This window comes from Crinia signifera, chromosome 2 (genome assembly GCF_055691185.1).
Source record: "Crinia signifera chromosome 2, ASM5569118v1, whole genome shotgun sequence".
NCBI lineage: Eukaryota > Metazoa > Chordata > Amphibia > Anura > Myobatrachidae > Crinia > Crinia signifera.
The window spans coordinates 36,497,560-36,517,050 of NC_139218.1; the positions used below are offsets into that span (position 1 = coordinate 36,497,560).

At 45.2% G+C, this 19,491-nt stretch overlaps 2 protein-coding genes across 2 annotated transcripts in view; one reads left to right on the forward strand and one right to left on the reverse strand.

Annotated features, from left to right (window-relative positions):
• Positions 1-1,085: 1,085 nt before the first annotated feature.
• RBM11 (RNA binding motif protein 11) lies at positions 1,086-18,192 on the reverse strand. The gene is made up of 5 exons (XM_083171907.1): positions 17,976-18,192; positions 13,868-14,030; positions 9,897-9,975; positions 5,055-5,148; positions 1,086-1,542 (listed from the first exon to the last, which is right to left on the reverse strand). The coding sequence occupies exons 1-5, from the start codon at positions 18,069-18,071 to the stop codon at positions 1,225-1,227; spliced, it is 750 nt and encodes a 249-aa protein (XP_083028033.1). The 5' UTR covers positions 18,072-18,192; the 3' UTR covers positions 1,086-1,224.
• Positions 18,046-19,491, forward strand: part of LOC146059570 (stomatin-like) — a 37,520-nt gene continuing 36,074 nt past the window's right edge. The window contains exon 1 of the mRNA XM_083171906.1: positions 18,046-18,267. The gene's annotated coding sequence lies outside the window, so the exon portion shown is untranslated. The remainder of the gene's footprint in view (positions 18,268-19,491) is intronic.

A 19,491-nucleotide genomic window follows, 5' to 3' on the forward strand; every position in this document is an offset into this window, starting at 1 on the left:
GGTTACAACATGCAATGTGAAGGAGGTTTAACTGGCTTTTGACCCATTTTATGAAACGTTTACAAAAATGGGTTGAAAGCCGGGTTGCAATGTGAAAGCAGCATAACACTCCCAATATCCTACACTTAATAAAATCACATGAGGAGACTACAGAATTTCCAAAAATTCAATCTGTGCCCCCCCTAGTATACAAATTCCAAACTATGACCCCATTTTACCTCTGCTTTCCTACACCAGGATCCTTTCCTGTTATATTATATACTTTACCCTGTTATATAATACATGTCTGCCCCAGGAAACTGACAAAACCGCCTCCGTACAACTCACTGGAGTTCCCTGTTCTCCTCCTCCTCCTCCCCCCCCCCAAAAAAAATGGTCTGTATCCCAGCAATGCAGCCAACATTCAAGCTCGCACTTCATTAGAAACAGGGGGTCAGTTCACAAAGTTGTAATTGGGGGCCACCAAAATCCTAGTTGACACATGAAAATGAGGATGTTGACAAAAAGTTGACATTAAAATGGCCGACATGAGTTTTTTTAAACTTTTTTGGGGAGTCTATGTCAAAACATTCCGACATGGACACTGTATAAGCGTACCCCTGTGCTCGCCACGCTCTCTTCACCAGACTCAATACATCTGCCCATTCACTAGTCCTATTTGGGACGATTTCAACCAATTCCAACGGACTTGTTTGAGGTCGCCCTTGGGTCCGATGCATCAGACCCGAGCCGAAGGTCGGACCTGCTGCACATCTGGCCGTCAATCTGGCTCCCCTCCCAGAGGGGATGTGAAAGGACTGCATACGATCCTGCCGCCCGGGAAGGTCCTCCGGGGGGGGGGGGGGGGGGGGGGGGGGGTTTGGATGGCCATACACTGCTGCGATACATTACAACTCTATGCCCACTTGGATTGTGAAGTCAGTTCAGACCTAAAGCCTGTTGATCTTTTTCATGTGTGGACCTATAGTATTGACTGTCACCAAAAATCGACCAGATCCCACTGCAATTCCATACGCATTTCTGAATCCAACACCGGAATGACTGCCCCGTTACGTTCTCATTCTCTACGTAAGAACGGAGACATCTGCAAGGCACAGATTTCATTTTAATAATTTAAATATTTACATACTGAAGCAAGAATAACATTAACAGTACATTCTGTAGAGTTTTTCCGTGTAAAGCCATGTCCGTTGACTGGACTGTCTTGCAGCCCATGGTTCCGATCTAGAACTTCCTTCTCTTAGATTTGCGTTTTTTGGCAGGCTTTGTTTTTTTGACACTAGTTTCTGGCTCATCACTGTCCGTGTCGCTGGTCTTCTCGGCGACTCGGCTGCGCTTATAAGATAATTTATTGTTTTGGTTCACTTTGCAGCCATGTGAATTCCAGCTGGCAGAACTTGGGCCTGCTACGCAGTTTGCTCTGGGTTCATTGTACGGGGCATAGGAAGCCTCACCGTTCCATAGCTGGGCTGGCATGCCACCTTGTTCCTCTGGATTCCCCCAACCATATGCGGGTTGCTGAAAAGCTAAAAACTGGTTCATCTAAAACAAAACAAAAAAGAAAACAAGAAAAGTATAAACATTGCTCTGGATAAAAGACGGAACTGAAACTTTTCATACAAACATATATTATGTATCTCACAAGACATAAGGCCCCCATACATTAGTTCAACTTGTCCTAGGGACAAGTCGGACCTGACTTCCCCTGCAGCTCCCCGGGAGGGGGGACACACGATTAGGCACTTGATGTGGCAAGTTTTGCATATGATGTTAAAATCGCATGGATTTATCATATGCAGTCCCCGGGGAGCTGCAGGTGGGAGCCGTGCGGGGGATGTCAGCGGGCGGGGGATGCCGGCTAATAGAGAGCCAGGCAGAGGGAGCAGGGGGAGGCTGCGTAGGGAGCCGGGCAGGCAAGGAAGCTGTTGCGGTGCCAGCGGGAGCAGGGCGCCGGGCAGTAGAAGACGCTGGCTGCTGGGCAGCGGCTGGAGGAGCAGAGAACTTGAAAAAAAAAAAAACGCCCATACAGATGACTAGAAAGCCATTGATTGGCTGAGACCTCTCTCTGCTCCCGCTGGCACCGCAACAGCTTCCTTGCCTGCCCGGCTCCCTACGCAGCCTCTCCCTGCTCCGGGCTGCACATAAGATTTAGCAAATCTTATGTGCAGCCCGTCCGACCTCCTGACTCTGACCACCCGATGCGCACAGGATCACGCAATCAGGTCGGCCGGGATGTCTACAATTGCGATTTGGCCTGATTCATAAGAATTGGGTGATATCGTGCCCAAATCGCATAGTGTATGGGGGTGATTCAGGTTGGTTTGCAAATGGACAAAACCATGTGCACTGCCGGTGGGGCTGATGTAACGTCAAGATACTGTAGTTAGATTTGGGTGAGTTATTTTGTTTCTGTGCAGGGTAAATACTGGCTGCATTATTCTTACACTACAATATAGATATGAGTTCGAAGCACCCCCCCCCCCCCAAAATCTAACCAGGTCTAAATAGACAGTCAATGGGATGACACGCACTAGATTGACAGAGACAAAAGGTTTTTCATGGTGTCCGTGCCGACATCTGAGCATGTGGACCCACAGTTAGTGTAGCGCGTACCTTTGTATGGCTTGCTCCGCTCACCTTGCTTTGGGACATATTTACAATCGGAGTCCATGTAGAAGATATATTATAAATAACATTTTTAAAACGTCCTAAAGCTGTAATAAAAATGTTTTGGTTAAAAAACCCATGTCCATCTTTTCATGTGTCTGCAATTGCCCTTTCAACATTTTGCTTGTGTCAGCTTTTTGTCAATCTCCACCTTTTGGGGTCAACCTATTGACTGTGAGCCACTGGTCAGAAGACACCAGCTTCCACCTGGGACGCATGGCTGTGTGACCACCAGGCCAACAACATCGTCCCTTCACCGCCACCAGGAGTCACTCTCCTAATGCAAATTCAGGCCTCCTGAAATCAGAGGGGACCTCTTGATTTTATCGCTGACAACGAAACCGCTCCAGCGTCAGAAACCAAAATCTACCTGAACTCCTACTACCATGGGAGACCACTGGGCTGGCCACTCCGGGCCTCGAGATCTACCAGCAGTTCATGTTTTCCCAGACCACCTCATGGTGCACAGGTGCAGTCATTGATAATGGTCACATTCATAATCCTAACCAACTCATTCTACGAATCCACAGGTGACCTGGAAAACATAGACTGTTTGTAAATCCCCAGGACTGGTTTGGCCACCCCTGACAGCCCCCATGTGGGAGAAAACCAGAGTACAGAGAGAACTCATGCAAGCATATGGGAGAATGGGAATTGTAGGAATTGAACCCATGACCTCAGTGCTGTGTGGCAGTCATGCTAACCACTACACCATTCGTACTGCAGGTAGATCCTGGTGGCATTCGCTTTACTGTCCACAAAGTGTAAACTCAGAGAGAGCCCTGTTGCAGCTGCTCCCACTAGACAGCCCTTCTCAGGCTCCAATAATCTTTCTCAAGATCCCTCTGATTCTCAGGTCAGCTGGTGGTGCAATCCTGTAACTAACACCAGTGCACAGAGGTTGCTGTATATGTTGACTTCAGCCCAAGTGCACTCTGCAAGACACATGACTGCCTTGGACAACGTAATATTTCAGCAACCAATCAGGTTCGGTCTATCTTTTCTCTATTGCAACCTAGAAAATGATAGAACAAATTGGATTGGTTGCTATGGACAACATTGCCTCTTCGTTTTTAGATGCTTTCATTTATTGGTATTGAATATACAGTAAATCTACCCTTTAAAAAAAAAAGGGGGAGGGGGGTTTGGCATGGACACTTAAGGCCACCATACACTCGGCTGATTTGTCCTAAGAACAAGTCAGACCAGTTTGCCCTTGAGAGCCACCCCGGCTCACATACGATTTGGCACTTGATGTGCAATTTTTACATGCAATAAATCGCAGTACATGCAATAAATTGCATGCACTGCGGCGGCGGCGGAGTCAAGTCAGCTGGTGGTGGCGGTGGTCGGAAGCTCCTAGTGGCGGGCGGCAGGGTCCATCCGAGCAGCAGCGGCGCCTGGGAGCATGTAGCGGCATTTTGCTGGGCAGCGGGACGGGATGCGGCTGCTGATTATTTTGAAATGACTGGCCTCCCATCTGGTAGAATTCATCCCGCCCCGTCGCCCGGCAAAATGCTGCTACAGGCTCCTAGCCACCGATGCTGCTTGGACGGACATTTCATACATAGCCTGTATCATGGCTGGTGCTTTCTGTCCAAGTTTTGGTAAATCTCTCCCAAGAAGTGCTCAGGAGAAACAAAATAATAAATTAAATACAATTTATGAGTTTATTCAATAAGCAGTGGGTCAGTGTACACATGGAAGTTCTCAAAGTCGGTCCTCAGGACCCCACACAGTGCATGCGTTGCAGGTCTCCTCACAGAATCAAGTGAAATAATTAGCTCCAGCTGTGGATCTTTTAAAATGTGTCAGTGAGTAAGGAGTGCACCTGTGCACCTGCTGGGTGACCTGGAAAACGTGAACTGTGTGGGGCCCTGAGGGCCGTGTTTGAGAACCACTGCAATACAGTAACCATTGCATTTAATGTTATTGCCATTTTAAACTCCATGAGCAAATCTGCAGAAATTGGAGTGAACCCGAGTCTCCATGGATCAGGATTGCAAAGCGGTTACCTTGGTGCACAATGACACATAAGGGGTATTCAATTAGGTGCCGGTGGATTTGTACACATGACCCTGCAGCACGTTACGGCAGTGGGGAGCTCGCTCAAAGGTGCTCGCTGCTCCATAAAATGCAAGCAATTTAAGGCGAGTTCCACGAACGCCTGGCACTTCAAATTGGGCTGCTATAGAAACGCCATTGTTACAGCTTATCCACCCCTTCACACCTAATTGAATTCCCCCATAGAACAAAAGCGGATACAATAGGATTTTGTTTATTTGTCCCCCCCCACCCCCAAAAAAACAAAACAAAGCAAAAAAAAGGAAATATACAGGTTTCTCAAACAGGGCTTTCCTCTAGTATACAGTGATCACCATGCTTACCATGCCATGGAAATACAAATAGGGCTGGAAATAGCTGCTGTCCATGGGGGCCATCGGAACAGGATATGCATAATTTCCTCCCATTACCGGCATTCTGCATAACAACAGAAACACAATGAAAAGTTAATGACCAGGTTTCAGTCGCCATAAGAGGAAGCCATTCAAACTAACTTACTGAACCTTTTGAAGTTATAGGGCCAGGTGTATTACGCTTCAAAAAGTGATAAAACGGAGAGTGCTAAAGAGCCAGCTAGTTAACTCATAACTGTCATTTTTCAAACCCAGCCTGTAACATGGCAGTTAGGAACTGACTGGCTGGCTGTTACAGCCAGATTCGAGGGGTTACGCAGGATTCAACAATCAATTTTGCTATTACCTTCCACAAAGAATTCATATTCATTGACTGAATCAAACCCAAAACAGTTGGGTACACCCATACACACTGGGAAGTGGTTGAACGGTCTACAATGTCTAGGTAGACAGTCAATGGGTCGACACCAAAAGGTCAACATGCAATAGGTCCACACATTAAACCAAATCAAACAATCATCAGATCAGGGTCAGGTATTAATTATGGGTGATTTTAATTTACCGGATATTGATTGGAAAAACGAAACAGGTAAATCAGCAAGAAGCAGTGGGTTCCTAAGCTTACTTAAAGACCAGTTTATCACACAAACGGTAGAAGCTCAAACTCGTAATAAGGCATTATTGGATTTGGTTTTAACAAATAATATAGATTTAGTTTCAAACACAAAAGTAATTGAACACCTAGGGAACAGTGACCACAATATGGTTTCGCTGGAAATCAACTTCAGTGAATTACATCATAAAGGATCGACAAAAATACTAAACTTAAGAAAAGCGAACTTCGAATTATTCAGAAAAGCCCTAAAAAGAATTGTGTGGGAAACAGTTTTTGAGGGGATAAATGCTGAGGAAATGTGAGATACTCTAAAAAATGTACTCGAATCATTAACTATTAAATACATTCCTAAAGTAACTAAGGGTAAATTCAATAAAAAAAAAAACAATAAAACAAGAGCATTTAAATTCTATAAAAATAACTTAAATGAGCAGGCATTCACCAAATACAAAGAATCAAACAAAATTTGCAAAGGGGCAATCAAAGTAGCTAAAAGGGATTATGAAGAGCGCATAGCCACTGAAAGTAAAACTAACCCCAAGAAGTTTTTTCAAATACATAAATAGTAAACGTATAATTAAGGACAACATAGACCCACTAACCGATATCAATGGAAAAAGTTTTACGGAGGACAAGGAAAAAGCAGAACTGTTAAATTAGTCCTTCTCATCAGTGTTTACAACGGGAGAGCAGACTGTGGAATGCACACATACCACAAATGGGATGAACAAGCCGGACCTCAATATTGAATTCTCTACCGAGGAAATATTGAGGCTCAGCAAAATCAAAACAAATAAATCACCTGGGCCATATGGAATTCATCATAGGGTACTAATGGAATTAAGGGAGGAATTAGCTTCCCCTCTACATTATATCTTTGATAATTCACTATCATCAGGAAAGGTACCAAAAGACTGGAGAATAGCAGAGGTAGTGCCATTATTCAAAAAAGGAAAAAAGGAGGATCCCGCTAATTACAGACCTGTTAGTTTAACATCAATAAACTATTTGAAGGATTTTTAAGAGATGGTATCCAGGAATATTTAGACCTTCATAGTTTACTCAGTAATAACCAGCATGGGTTCGTGAAAAGTCGTTCATGCCAAACTAATCTACTAGGGTTCTATGAAGAGGTTAGCAAAAACCTTGATAATGGAAACGCTGTAGATGTGATTTTCCTAGATTTTGCTAAAGACTTCGACACAGTACCACATAAGAGGTTGATAAATAAAATGGAGGACATGGGATTAGGGGCAAATATCTGTAGATGGGTAGGGAACTGGCTGTGTAATAGAGAAAAAAGAGTGGTCGTGAACAGTGCCGTATCAAATATGATAGCAGTACTAAGTGGAGTGCCACAGGGTTCGGTTCTTGGGCCCATTTTGTTTAACATTTTTATTAACGATATTGGGATGGGGTTACTCAGCAATGTATCCATCTTTGCGGACGATACAAAACTTAGCAGAGTTATTAAATCATCAGAAGATGTCACCATGCTTCAAAATGATCTTGACAATCTAGATGAGTGGGCAAAAAAGTGGAAGATGAGGTTCAATGTGGACAAATGCAAGGTCATGCACCTTGGGAGACATAACCGGTGTGCTAGTTATAACCTAAGCGGGGATGAATTGGGTAAATCAGTACTCGAAAAGATCTGAAAGTCCATATAGACAACAAACTGTGGTGTAGTGCTCAATGCAACAAAAAAGGCCCACAAAATTCTAGCATGTATTAAAAGGGACTCAAAAGTAATTATGCCTCTCTACAAATCATTGGTTAGACCGCACCTCGAATACGCAGTGCAATTCTGGGCACCGCACTATAAAAAAAAAGACATCATAGAATTAGAAGAGCAACAAAGCTTGGAATGGAGAATTTAAGCTATAAGGAAAGATTAAACAATTTGGGACTATTTACACTAGAGAAAAGACGTTTAAGGGGGGACATGCTCAACATGTACAAATATATTAGGGGCCAATATAAGGAACTGTCAAACACCCTTTTTTCTACTAGAAAGGAATTTAGGACGCGAGGGCACAAGTTTAGATTAGAACAGTGGTGGCCACTCCCTCATGCGGCTCTCCCCCTTGTAAAGTGAGGCTCCTGCTCCCACTGCTGCCCGCCGCCTACTGTCCGTCCCAGTCCCCCCTGCTGCCGGTTCCCTGAATCCCTTCTCCTTCTGAGGGGAGGAGAGCACGCATCGCGCATCTCTCCTACCCCTTACTGTTCATCCTTGTGACTGGGCCGTCCGCCAATCAGAGCTCGCGGGCCAGCAGCCAATCAGGAGCCGGCCAGCGAGCTTTGATTGGTGGACAGCCCAGTCACAGGGAAGTGAGGGGGAAGGAGACGCACGGTGTGCTGTGCTCTCCTCCCATCAGTGACATGGCAGGACGACTGCAGGGGGACACCAGAATGTCCTCTCCCCGCCCAGCAGCAGCAGCAACAACGGTGAGTGCTGCTGCTGGGAAATTTGCACTGTGGGGGCATAGCAGTTTGTGGCACTGTGGGGGCATACCAGCTTTCTGGCACCATAGTAGCATACCCGGCACCGTGGGGGGCATATGTATATATGGCACTGCACTATTGGAGGCATATTTGTATCACACCCACCCAAGGGGTCAAAATAAACTGTGCCCCTTTTTTTGGCGCGCGCATGACGTCGGCTCTTTAGCTTGACTACCGATATTTTTCGGCTCTTTACCTCTGACCGGTTGGCCACCCCTGGATTAGAAGAAAAAAGATTTTGTTCATCTAGAAGAAAAAAATTCTTTACAGTCAGAGCAGTCAAACTTTAGAACTCTCTTCCTGGAGAAGTGGTGTCGGCAGACACTATAAATACGTTTAAAATAAGGTTGGATAAACATTTATTGGTTAAAAACATCCATGGGTACGAATAAGTAATATAATCCGTCTTTAAAATATCAGAACATACTATACAACAAGGGATAAGCTACTATAAACATAGGTTGAACTAGATGGACGCAAGTCTTTATTCAGCCTCACCTACTATGTAACTATGGTATGGTAGAGTAGCCCGACAGAAGCCACTCCTGGAGAAGCACATAGCAGCCTGCCTGGAGTTTGCCAAAATGCACCTGAAGGACCCTCAGACCATGAGAAACAAACCTTGAACTAGATTATAGTCTGCAAATTGCTACCTGCTACGATTGGTCCTGTATAAAAGCAATAGCAGAAAATGTCTATGTATAATACACAACAAAAGATATGAGGTTAGAATCCCTATACCCACGGGATATGGGGGCAGATGTATGATCAGACGATATGGGGGAGAAGGGGTATCAGCGCACGTTATGTGCACTGATACCGATTCTCCCCAATGTATGACGGCGCCAGCGTGCGGTAATGGACAGGGGCAGCCCTGTCCATATCGGCGCTGCTATCCAAATGATAGCAGGCCGGATGTATGAACAGTCAGCATCGCTGACCATACCGCCCGCTACTGCTTTTGGCTGGACTGCGCTGGGGATCTTGCATGAGCAGCGAGATCCCGCGCATTCCCAGTGCAGCCGGCCGGGGTCAGGAGACAGCGCATCAGTGTAAAATGATGCGCTATCTCCAGGAGGGGACATCGTCGGAGGGGGGAGTTAGCGCTCCCCCGCTTTGGCGGATAAGATGTTGATACATCTTGTCGGTCTCCCCTCCTGCTTCGCCTCGCTAATGAGGCGAAGCAGGAAGTATTATAGTGGCGCAATAAGCGCCGCTATAATACATCTGCCCCATGGTCGGTTGGTCGACCTAAGGATGGTCGACAGGTGTCTAGGTCAACATGGCACAAGGTTGACTGGTAGTTCGGTCGACACAAGCATAAAGTCGACATGGTCTGGGACGACAGTCAAAAGGTCGACATGGGGTTTTTCACTGTTTTTTGAGCCGACATATGCCGACAGGCGGTATTTCATGCCCTACCATCCACTAGGGCATGGCGGGAGAATAAAATAGTGTGCCGAGCACAGCGAGGTACTGTGCCTGACGCATAGCGAGCGCTGCACTTTAAACTGTGTCAACATTCGGGTACAAAACAGTGAAAAACCCCATGTCGACCTTTTAACTGTCGACCTAGACCTTCCAGTTTGTCGACCTAGTGGTGTCGACCTAATGACTGTCAATCATCTTTAAGTCGACCCAATGATCCCATTCCATACCCGCACATAAGTAATGGACAGGAAGGTGCTCACCCACAATCTGCTCGATTCCTGACTAAACCATTGTCAGGTCCTTGGAAGTCCTTGTTTGGTTCATCGAAATGAGAACTTCCTATGTGAAAGAATATAATATTGCTGTTACAATACAGAATTAAACGACCTCGGTTCCGCAGGATAGCTTCTGATTGCCATTTGAATAAATCCTGCAAACACAAAGTACATTACGAAATACAGACATTAGAGACAGAAAGATATGCCACTATGTGGTGCACCAATGAGGAATTCTTATTAAAATGTAACCTTTATTATAATTGGTTAAAAGTAGCGAAATAAAAGGACACAAGACATGAAAACACACATAAACATTTTTTAAAAAAGGATATAAATTATCCTTGCAACGCGGGACCCCACACTCCTTGTATATGATTTTCACTGTAATCAGATTTTATGATCAGTCTAGTATTTTATTAAACAGGTAATCTGAGTATGCGGCGGTGCGGTGAGCTAATAAGACTTTACAAAAGTCACCCTGTTCCCTTTCTCATAGATAGGTGAACCTTACGGGTACTGGTGCAGCCCTGATAATTGAACAGTGGAATTAACTCACTGAGGGTACAATAGGTGGCGCATAGCTAGTGTGAATATATAGATACGGCTAATAAATGTCACCACTCTGGATAGCGTGTGCACCCGAGATTGCTGTGCTTAGCTGGCAGCAGTTCTCTGTGCAAAATACTGACACGCTACACGGCGTTCCGACACTGCCGCTCACCCCCGAGTGTCCCGGAGCACGGTGCGCTCAGTAGTGACACGCCGTCCCACAGATGCAGGACAAGGAGGTAGCGGTATTACGCTCACGGCTTTCAGGGTGCACAACACAGCCAACGGGCTGCGAGCTAGACGCACCGCTCGATAATTACAAACTCGATTGATCAAAATCAATACATTTCAATAGGGGTGGGGGAGTGGGGGTAGCCCACGAAGTGTACGGTCGGCTTACGCTTCGCTAATGACCCCTATTGAAATGTATTGATTTTGATCTGTTTAGTTTAAGTTTGTAATTATCGAGCGGTGCGTCTAGCTCGCAGCCCGTTGGCTGTGTTGTGCACCCTGAAAGCCGTGAGCGCAATACCGCTACCTCCTTGTCCTGCATCTGTGGGACGGCGTGTCACTAATGAGCGCACCGTGCTCCGGGACACTCGGGGGTGAGTGGCAGTGTCGGAACGCCGTGTAGCGTGTCAGTATTTTGCACAGATAGCTGCTGCCACCTAAGCACAGCAATCTCGGGTGCACACGCTATCCAGAGTGGTGAAATTTATTAGCCGTATCTATATATTCACACTAGCTATGCGCCACCTATTGTACCCTCAGTGAGTTAATTCCACTGTTCAATTATCAGGGCTGCACCAGTACCCGTAAGGTTCACCTATCTATGAGAAAGGGAACAGGGTGACTTAGGTAAAGTCTTATTAGCTCACCGCACCGCCGCATACTCAGATTACCTGTTTAATAAAATACTAGACTGATCATAAAATCTGATTACAGTGAAAATCATATACAAGGAGTGTGGGGCCACACGTTGCAAGGATAATTTATATCCTTTTTTAAAAAACGTTTATGTGTGTTTTCATGTCTTGTGTCCTTTTATTTCGCTACTTTTAACCAATTATAATAAAGGTTAAATTTTAATAAGAATTCCTCATTGGTGCACCACATAATGGCATATCTTTCTGTCTCTAATGTCTATCATAAACTGATGTCCCGTGGTAGCACAACCTCAGCCAAAAACGTGAATTTATAATACCACATCCATTGAGGGGTCACCTGTCGATTAGATTTGATTTCCTGTGCGATTGCTAGTTCTCTTTTTTTCTCTGTACATTACGAAATACAGTTGAGGACACATCATCTGATGTCTATGGACTTGCTGAGGACTATGGTTCTAGAAATCCACAAAAAAGAGGAAATATTGGGGGAAATTTTAAGATGCAACCCCAAATGAATACAGAAGACAATCAACGGTAGGCTATTAGTTTGGGCACCAGAAATTGAAGGGCTTCTGAATCCTTAAGGTGGACATACATCAGAAAGACATTGCACCCAATCATACAATCTCAATGGATTGTTACATGGATTGTGTGCAGACAAGACGGGATCTACTGTCCAGGATTGCATTGCAATAGGCGACGCTATCGGCGGGATGTATGTCCCTGCAGACTCCGGCTGCCCAGGGTCTGTGCATGTGCATTCAGCGCTGCTCGGCCGATGGTATGACATAGCCTAAAATGGGCTAGCGCCATCTCAGAATGGCAGTAGCTTGGGGACCTGATGCGATGCTGCCTGATATTGATACATAGGGCAGCATTACATTTATTTATTTATTAACAGTTTCTTATATAGCGCAGCATATTCCATTGCGCTTTACATAGGGGACAGTGATACAACAAAACAGGGTATTTACAGACAGTCAAAATATAGGACATCCCCCATAGAAACCTATGGAGGATACAGTTGCTGACGGGCAGGAGGGATCTCAAATATCGGTACTTGTGTATTATCTGGGCGCCGGTATATCGCATCGCATGCCACTAATTAAGGCATGCGATGCGATGGGACCCGATTTGAGGCTTTCCCGAGCAGAGTATACAATTTTAATATCGCGTCGCATCGCATGCCATTATAATGGCATGCGATGCAATGCGATTATACCCGATATTAGATTGTACAGGCACCCTGATGCCTGATTCCAATGTTAAATGCCCCCCCCAGACCCGATTTTTTATTGTACACCTCCCCGATGGGTGATTACTATGTGAAATGACCTCCCCCCCCCATTGTTAACACCACCCCAGTATCAATGCAGCGAGCCCGCGAGGAGCGGCGGTACGCGTCCTCCAACCTTTTCATGCCCCCACTATCCACATCGGCGTGGAGTTGATTTTATATAGTGTGGCGAGGGGACGCGGAATATATAAGTAATCCACTGCGCTCGCCACGCTTCGGGCTTGGTGGCTCGCTGCGCTCGCCTTACTAACTTAAATCAACTACACGCCGACGTGGATAGTGGGGGTATAAAAAGGTCGGAGGACGTGCTCGCCAAGCTTGGGGTTGGCGTTGATACTGGGGTGGCGTTAACAATGGGGGGCCATTTCACATAGTAATCACCCATCAGGGTGGGTGTACAATAAAAAAAAAAAAAAAAAATCGGGCATCTGGGTGCCTGTACAATTGCGATTTTTGGTTGTACAATGCCCTACAATGAAAATTCAGGGAATTAGCTGCAAATTCATATTCAATAGTAAATGGACCCCTGATGTCTATACAAATGTCAGAGCCTATGGGGGGTTATTCAATCCAGGATTCCGACTGTCGGAACGTCTGGACAGTCGGAATCCTGGGTCGATTTCGTTCTGTTCGACTTCAATGTTCTGGCGGAATTCAATGTTCTGGCTGTCGAGTGTCGGAAACTCATGAATGAGTCATGAATTCGACAATCGATGGCTGATTTCGACAAACCAAATCCGACTTATTTTAGTCGGATCTGTTTTGTCGGAAACGGCCTTCAATGCTGTCGCAGGCGGAAATAGCGGCTGGGATTGAATTCCCCCATTTATCTTCAGGATATATCTTATATCTTCTGCTAACCGGCGGATGACACCCAATGATGATAACACTTCCAATTGTAAATACGGTGTAAATTGTGTTACTCGGGGGCAGATTTATTAAGCTCGGTGAAGTGAGAACGAGTCTGGTTTTTATCACCGGCCAATCAGCTCCTAGCTGTGAAGTTACAGGCTTGGTTTGAAAAATGACAGGAAGGAGCTGATTGGCCGGTGATAAAAACCAGACACTATCACTTCACCGAATTTAATAAATCTATTGTTTGCTCGCAGTGGCTACAGATAGCCCTGCAGGTCACGTTTTGGTGGGTTCGTGACCTGGTGAATAAAATAAACAAAATATTACGTATGTGCTAAAATAATCTGTTTAACGTTTAGACTTACCAAATCGATAGTGAAGTTTAATGGGCTTTCCATACAAACGTGTCCCGTTCAGCAAGGATATGGCATATGGCACAGATTCCGCATGCTTAAAGCATACAAAACCAAAGGACTTCAAATTGCCTTCTTTATCTTTTGCAATAGTCACATCGGTCAGTGGTCCTGCCTGCAAACACAAGAAGTAACAATCAGAACTACGCAGAAAAACCTGATAGATATCCACAACACCAGGGAAGAAATCCTCTAAAGCAGCATTTTACAAAGCCAGTCCTTGCACTCCCCGATGGGTCAGGTTTTCAGGATTTCTTTAAACATGCTAAGATGTCCACTTACCTGGGTCAGTTATTATTCTGTTTTCAGCTGCAGCAATCCTGTAAACCGTTGGAGTCCTAACGAGGTATTTAGGTTAGTGTGTGCCAGACATCGGGTCCAAACACCATACAGGGACCGTTGTCCCGGGTTATTTGTGCAGTGTAAAAGGAGTACTATTTACACGCTACTTCCCGTCAAAATGACGGAATATCAGAACAGTAATATCAGTGACTGAGTGGCCACACAAAGCAACACCTGAATTTCTCTGCCAGGTGCCATCTATCGGTTGCTGGCGTGCATTACACTTGAATTCCCCTCATAGAGGTGAGGAGTAGCGTTAGTCTTTTACTATACAGGAAGTAGCAAAGTGAATGCATTTACAAAAAGATAGCGATGCCTGAAATTAGACAATGCATGAAATTGAACACGTTTGCGCAGCTGGATTTAACTCCAGTCTATGGGGTAAATAAAATAGGCTTAAAGTTGCGAGATTTCAGCAACTAAGCCCCTATTTTTAAAGTGGCAATAATTAAAAAAAAACACCAGGTGGGGATTTGCCTTTCAAATTATTGCCACTTTAAATCTAGCGCCTACATCAAGGCTGGCCAAACCGATCCTCGAGATCTACCAACTGTCCATGTTTTCCAAATAACCTACAGATGGAGCCCCCTCTCATTCACTGCCAGCGCTCCCCAGACTGTCCCCGCTGGCGGAGAGGCAATTCATTAAGACTGGGGCGCGATTCTATCGCCAGCCCCTGCAAGCATAAAGCCGGCTTCATCTGTAGCTGGTGCACAGCTGTAGTCATTACTAACTGTCACATGACCCAGACCACCTAGCTGGTGCACAGCTGTAGCCATTACTAACGGTCACATGACCCAGACCACCTAGCTGGTGCACAGCTGTAGCCATTACTAACTGTCACATGACCCAGACCACCTAGCTGGTGCACAGCTGTAGTCATTACTAACTGTCACATGACCCAGACCACCTAGCTGGTGCACAGCTGTAGTCATTACTAACTGTCACATGACCCAGACCACCTAGCTGGTGCACAGCTGTAGCCATTACTAACGGTCACATGACCCAGACCACCTAGCTGGTGCACAGCTGTAGCCATTACTAACTGTCACATGACCCAGACCACCTAGCTGGTGCACAGCTGTAGTCATTACTAACTGTCACATGACCCAGACCACCTAGCTGGTGCACAGCTGTAGTCATTACTAACTGTCACATTTTCAAACTTTCTGCATTCCACAGGTGGCCTGAGACACATGATCTGTTGGTAGAACTTGGGGACAGGTTTGGCCACCCATGTAGTACACATCATCCAAGCATCATGGCTGTGAATTCACATTTACCCGTATTATGCCCAGCCATGCAATGCCTTTGCATGTCAGGCTCCTGTAAGCACCGACAGCTGGGGACTCTTATTTTATGGCTAGAAACCATTATCACTCCTACACAGTATGTATTATACACCTGAAAAACAAATCCTACCCATCTCCCCCTGGAAAAACAATGTTGACATGATCAACAGAGATTCAGTGCAGGAGAGAGCGCCCCTGGGTCTCTAAAAAGATCCACAGGGGCTCTCTACGATGTACTGGGAAAAACTGGTTATTTAAAAATAAAATAAGGATTTCTCCGTAGGGGATTAAAGCATATTTAACAAAAAGAAAAAAACTCAAACGCACCGTTTCAGTGAAACATTTGATCTCACAGTGGATATAGATATTAAATATATATATATGCACACTATTTGACAGTAATAATAACAAGAAAAGTATAATACCATGCCAAATGGTCTTCATTTTTCTATTTTCCAGTGCAAAATCCAAATTAAATGATTATGCTACAAAAATAAATCAATTGGTCACTGAGAACACATAAAAATATATTAACTCTTTGAGAGACGCACAAAATATCCGCTAAAAATGCCAGCGTCGCTCACATTTGTTATATAAATTCAAATTAAAAAAATGTGTCAGAAAAAAAAAAGATTATATTTCCTCCTCTAAATTAAACCTATATATAGCAACCATTAGAGGTCATTATGATGAATAGAAATGTGTGCTGGCCAGATTTCACACCTATTTTGGCAAATTCACTTGGCGCTCAAAGTGTTAACATAACCCCTTTCACCAGGTACATGAAGCTTTCACACAGGACTTCACTCTCAGGGCCTGATTCAGGTCAGCTCGCAGAGTTCTTTTGCTGCTTAAAGAGCAGGTAAACGCCACCCGTCGGATGAGCAAGTGGCCACCCCGCCACACAAATGGCTGTGGCTTCAAGCGAATGGATGTGTACAGTAACAAATTATTGTTTACCCGTTCCCAAAAAAAAAAAAAAAAATAAGTAAGTTACAACTGTCTTTTATTTGCCACGGACATGGGCGAATTCAAAGGCGGGTGGTGAGGTGTCATGTGACAACAGCCGCCCGCCCTGAGCAGGCATCACAAAACGATGGGCGTTCCCTTGCTCAGGTTTTTGCCCCCGCCCGCCATCTCTGTGCAAATACGCGCATGCACAGACGGAACAAATTCGGCCCTGTCTGATCACAGCTTCAATGTAGGATTTCTGTCACGTGCAGACAAATTAATAGAGGAGAAGGCTGTTTCAAAACAGGTATAAAAGGTGCATACTTTCTGGCCAAATATATTGATGCGCCATTGGTGTGTACCATCGATATATATCTGTGAACAGAATCGTCCACACATATATCGAGCTGGCTGTGCAACACAGTCGATGTCAGATATATCACTGCATCTGTGTACGGTGATCCGCCGACTGCCTGTACAGCCGCTGATGATCGACAGCTCAGTGGGCATTTGTGATGTCAGTTCCGACAGATCGGGCAGCGTGCATGGAGAACAAGTAGCCAGATACAACTGGGGCTTATGTACCAACGAGTGATAACACTTATATCATAAATGGTTCTCCGGACAATCATCTCCCAACTGTTATTTTTCAAACAAGTGACAGTTATGAGCCAATTTGACTGCAGCATCATTTATCAATTATGCAAGGAGTTTTACCAATCGCAATGTTATCACTAGTTGATAAATGAGCTTCACAATATTTAGAGGTTGATGTATTAAGCCAGGCATGTCCAAACTATGCCCTCCAGCTGTTGTGAAACTACAAGTCCCATCAGTATATGGACAGTTACAAATAGGTTCATATTGGAAGCGTATGCATTTAACAAACCACAACTACAAGTGGTCTTAACTAAAAACAAGTGTTCACAATTATGTCATAGCTCATAAAGAAAATGTACAATATGTTACAGATTCAATGGACTTTATTCATTCTGGACTTGGACACAGGTGGCTACAATTACAAATCAAGTGGGAAAAGCAGAAGCAGAGTACTTTCTACCTGGTGGAAGGGAACATGTTGAAGGGTGTGCTCATAAGTAAAAAATAATGAATAAAATAAAGCAATAATCAAAGTTATTAGAAGGCACCTAGAAATACAGAATAGATCATAGGCACCCTAAATTCACGAAGTATAAAAAAAATTAAAAATCAAAATAAAAGATATTGGCAGCCCTGCTTTAAATTGACTTTGGAAAGGTTTATTGTGACTTAATTGAAGTTTTCCCATACACCCAGGTAAAACTCACATCCCATAAGGTGTGTTACCCCCAGGAGAGGGTTGCATGTACAGCAGATTCTGAGACAGCATAATGCAAATAAGTTGCATTGAACAGATCATTATTATAGTGCATCCAGCAAATGCCTGCACACTCAGAGCACTGATTACTCAGCATGCCTGTGCCATCATTCATTACCTGTAGGAAGAGCTCATATAGGATCTCCTCCCTTACATGGCAGTCCAAGTTCCCTACGAAGACAGTCCTGTCAGCGTCAGCCTGACTCCTTAGCATGATCAGATGCCGGCAGCTGCAGGGCTATCCTCCCTGCATGTCTCCTCCGTGCTGCTGCTGCTCCAGCAGCAAGTGCAAGAGAAGGATGCCGGTCACTAGGAGACCAACTGTTCACATGACTTCACAGAGGCAGCCTTGTCACTGGGGCGGCAGCCATTTTGTGTGTGACATAGGCTCCAGGTGTGGGTCTATTCTGGTACACATGTTTGTTACCTATTAACAGGTCCTCTGAGGAGTGATGGTGCCATATATATCCATTCATTGTCACTCTTATGCTGGTTTCTTTCATGCATTTGTAAACAAATGATCTCTCTCGATATACATAATCTGTCTCTCTATAGATAGATATACAGTATATAATCCGTATACAAATGCATTGGAGGACCTTTAATTTAAACATTTGTGTGTGTGTTGTTTGTTTAACTGTATTCATTTTTCTTTATCTGCAAAGTCACAGTGTGCTATTGTAATGTATGTTTGCTTCTTCATGCTGTACATCTGGCTGTGTGGCCTGCATTGCACACCTGGTTATACTAACCACACAGTGCCAGCTGAGGGACTGATTCTCTGGGGCTGTAGTTATAGTGATTGCAGCTTCTCTTGCTTATTATACAATGTACGCGACTGCACCCATGCTTGTTTCAAGATACTTTGGGGTAAATGTACTAAGACATACTTTCCAACTGTTTTTTTGGGGGACTTTCTCGTGCCATTCCCAGGGCTGGCACTGTCCCATGGTGGGGAGGGGGCAATTGGGAGTCCCTCCTTTCAAATTTGTGACGGGAAAACCCCTTTCCACGCGTTTGCGGGCCCTGGTCCGAACCTCCCCCTCCATCCCTCCCGGGCAGCAGTAGCAGCACACACCTCTACAGCAGGATTCTGCATGAAAAGCCAGCGGTCGGGATCCCGGCATTCAAAATCCCGACGCCGGAATCCCGAACGCCAAAATCCCGACAAGGGGGGACATGGATCGCCCCCCCCCCTTGCGGGCTCGCTGCGCTCGCCACGCAGCGTGCCCGGTGCCTCGCTGCGCTCGGCACACTAATTTATTCTCTCTCTGAGGGTGTCGTGGACACCCACGGGGGGAGAAAGTGTTGGGATTTCGGCGTTCGGGATTCTGGCGTCGGAATTTTGAACGCTGGGATCCCGACCGCCGGGATTTAAACTGCATCCCCTACAGCATGAGAGGTCATGATGTACCTGCAATCAGTACAGCATATGCTGCAGGTGTTTGCTGCTGCTGCTAAGGTAGGGGCAATAACACCCGACCCCCCCTCCTCGACACTAGAGTGTTTTTTTCAACCCCCTCTAAACATTTTACCATGGGGTAAAAATTTAACATGGGGCCCTTCGTACTTTTCGGCTGTCCTGCCCATAGCAACCAATCAGGCACTGTCTATATTTTTTTAGGATGCAATAG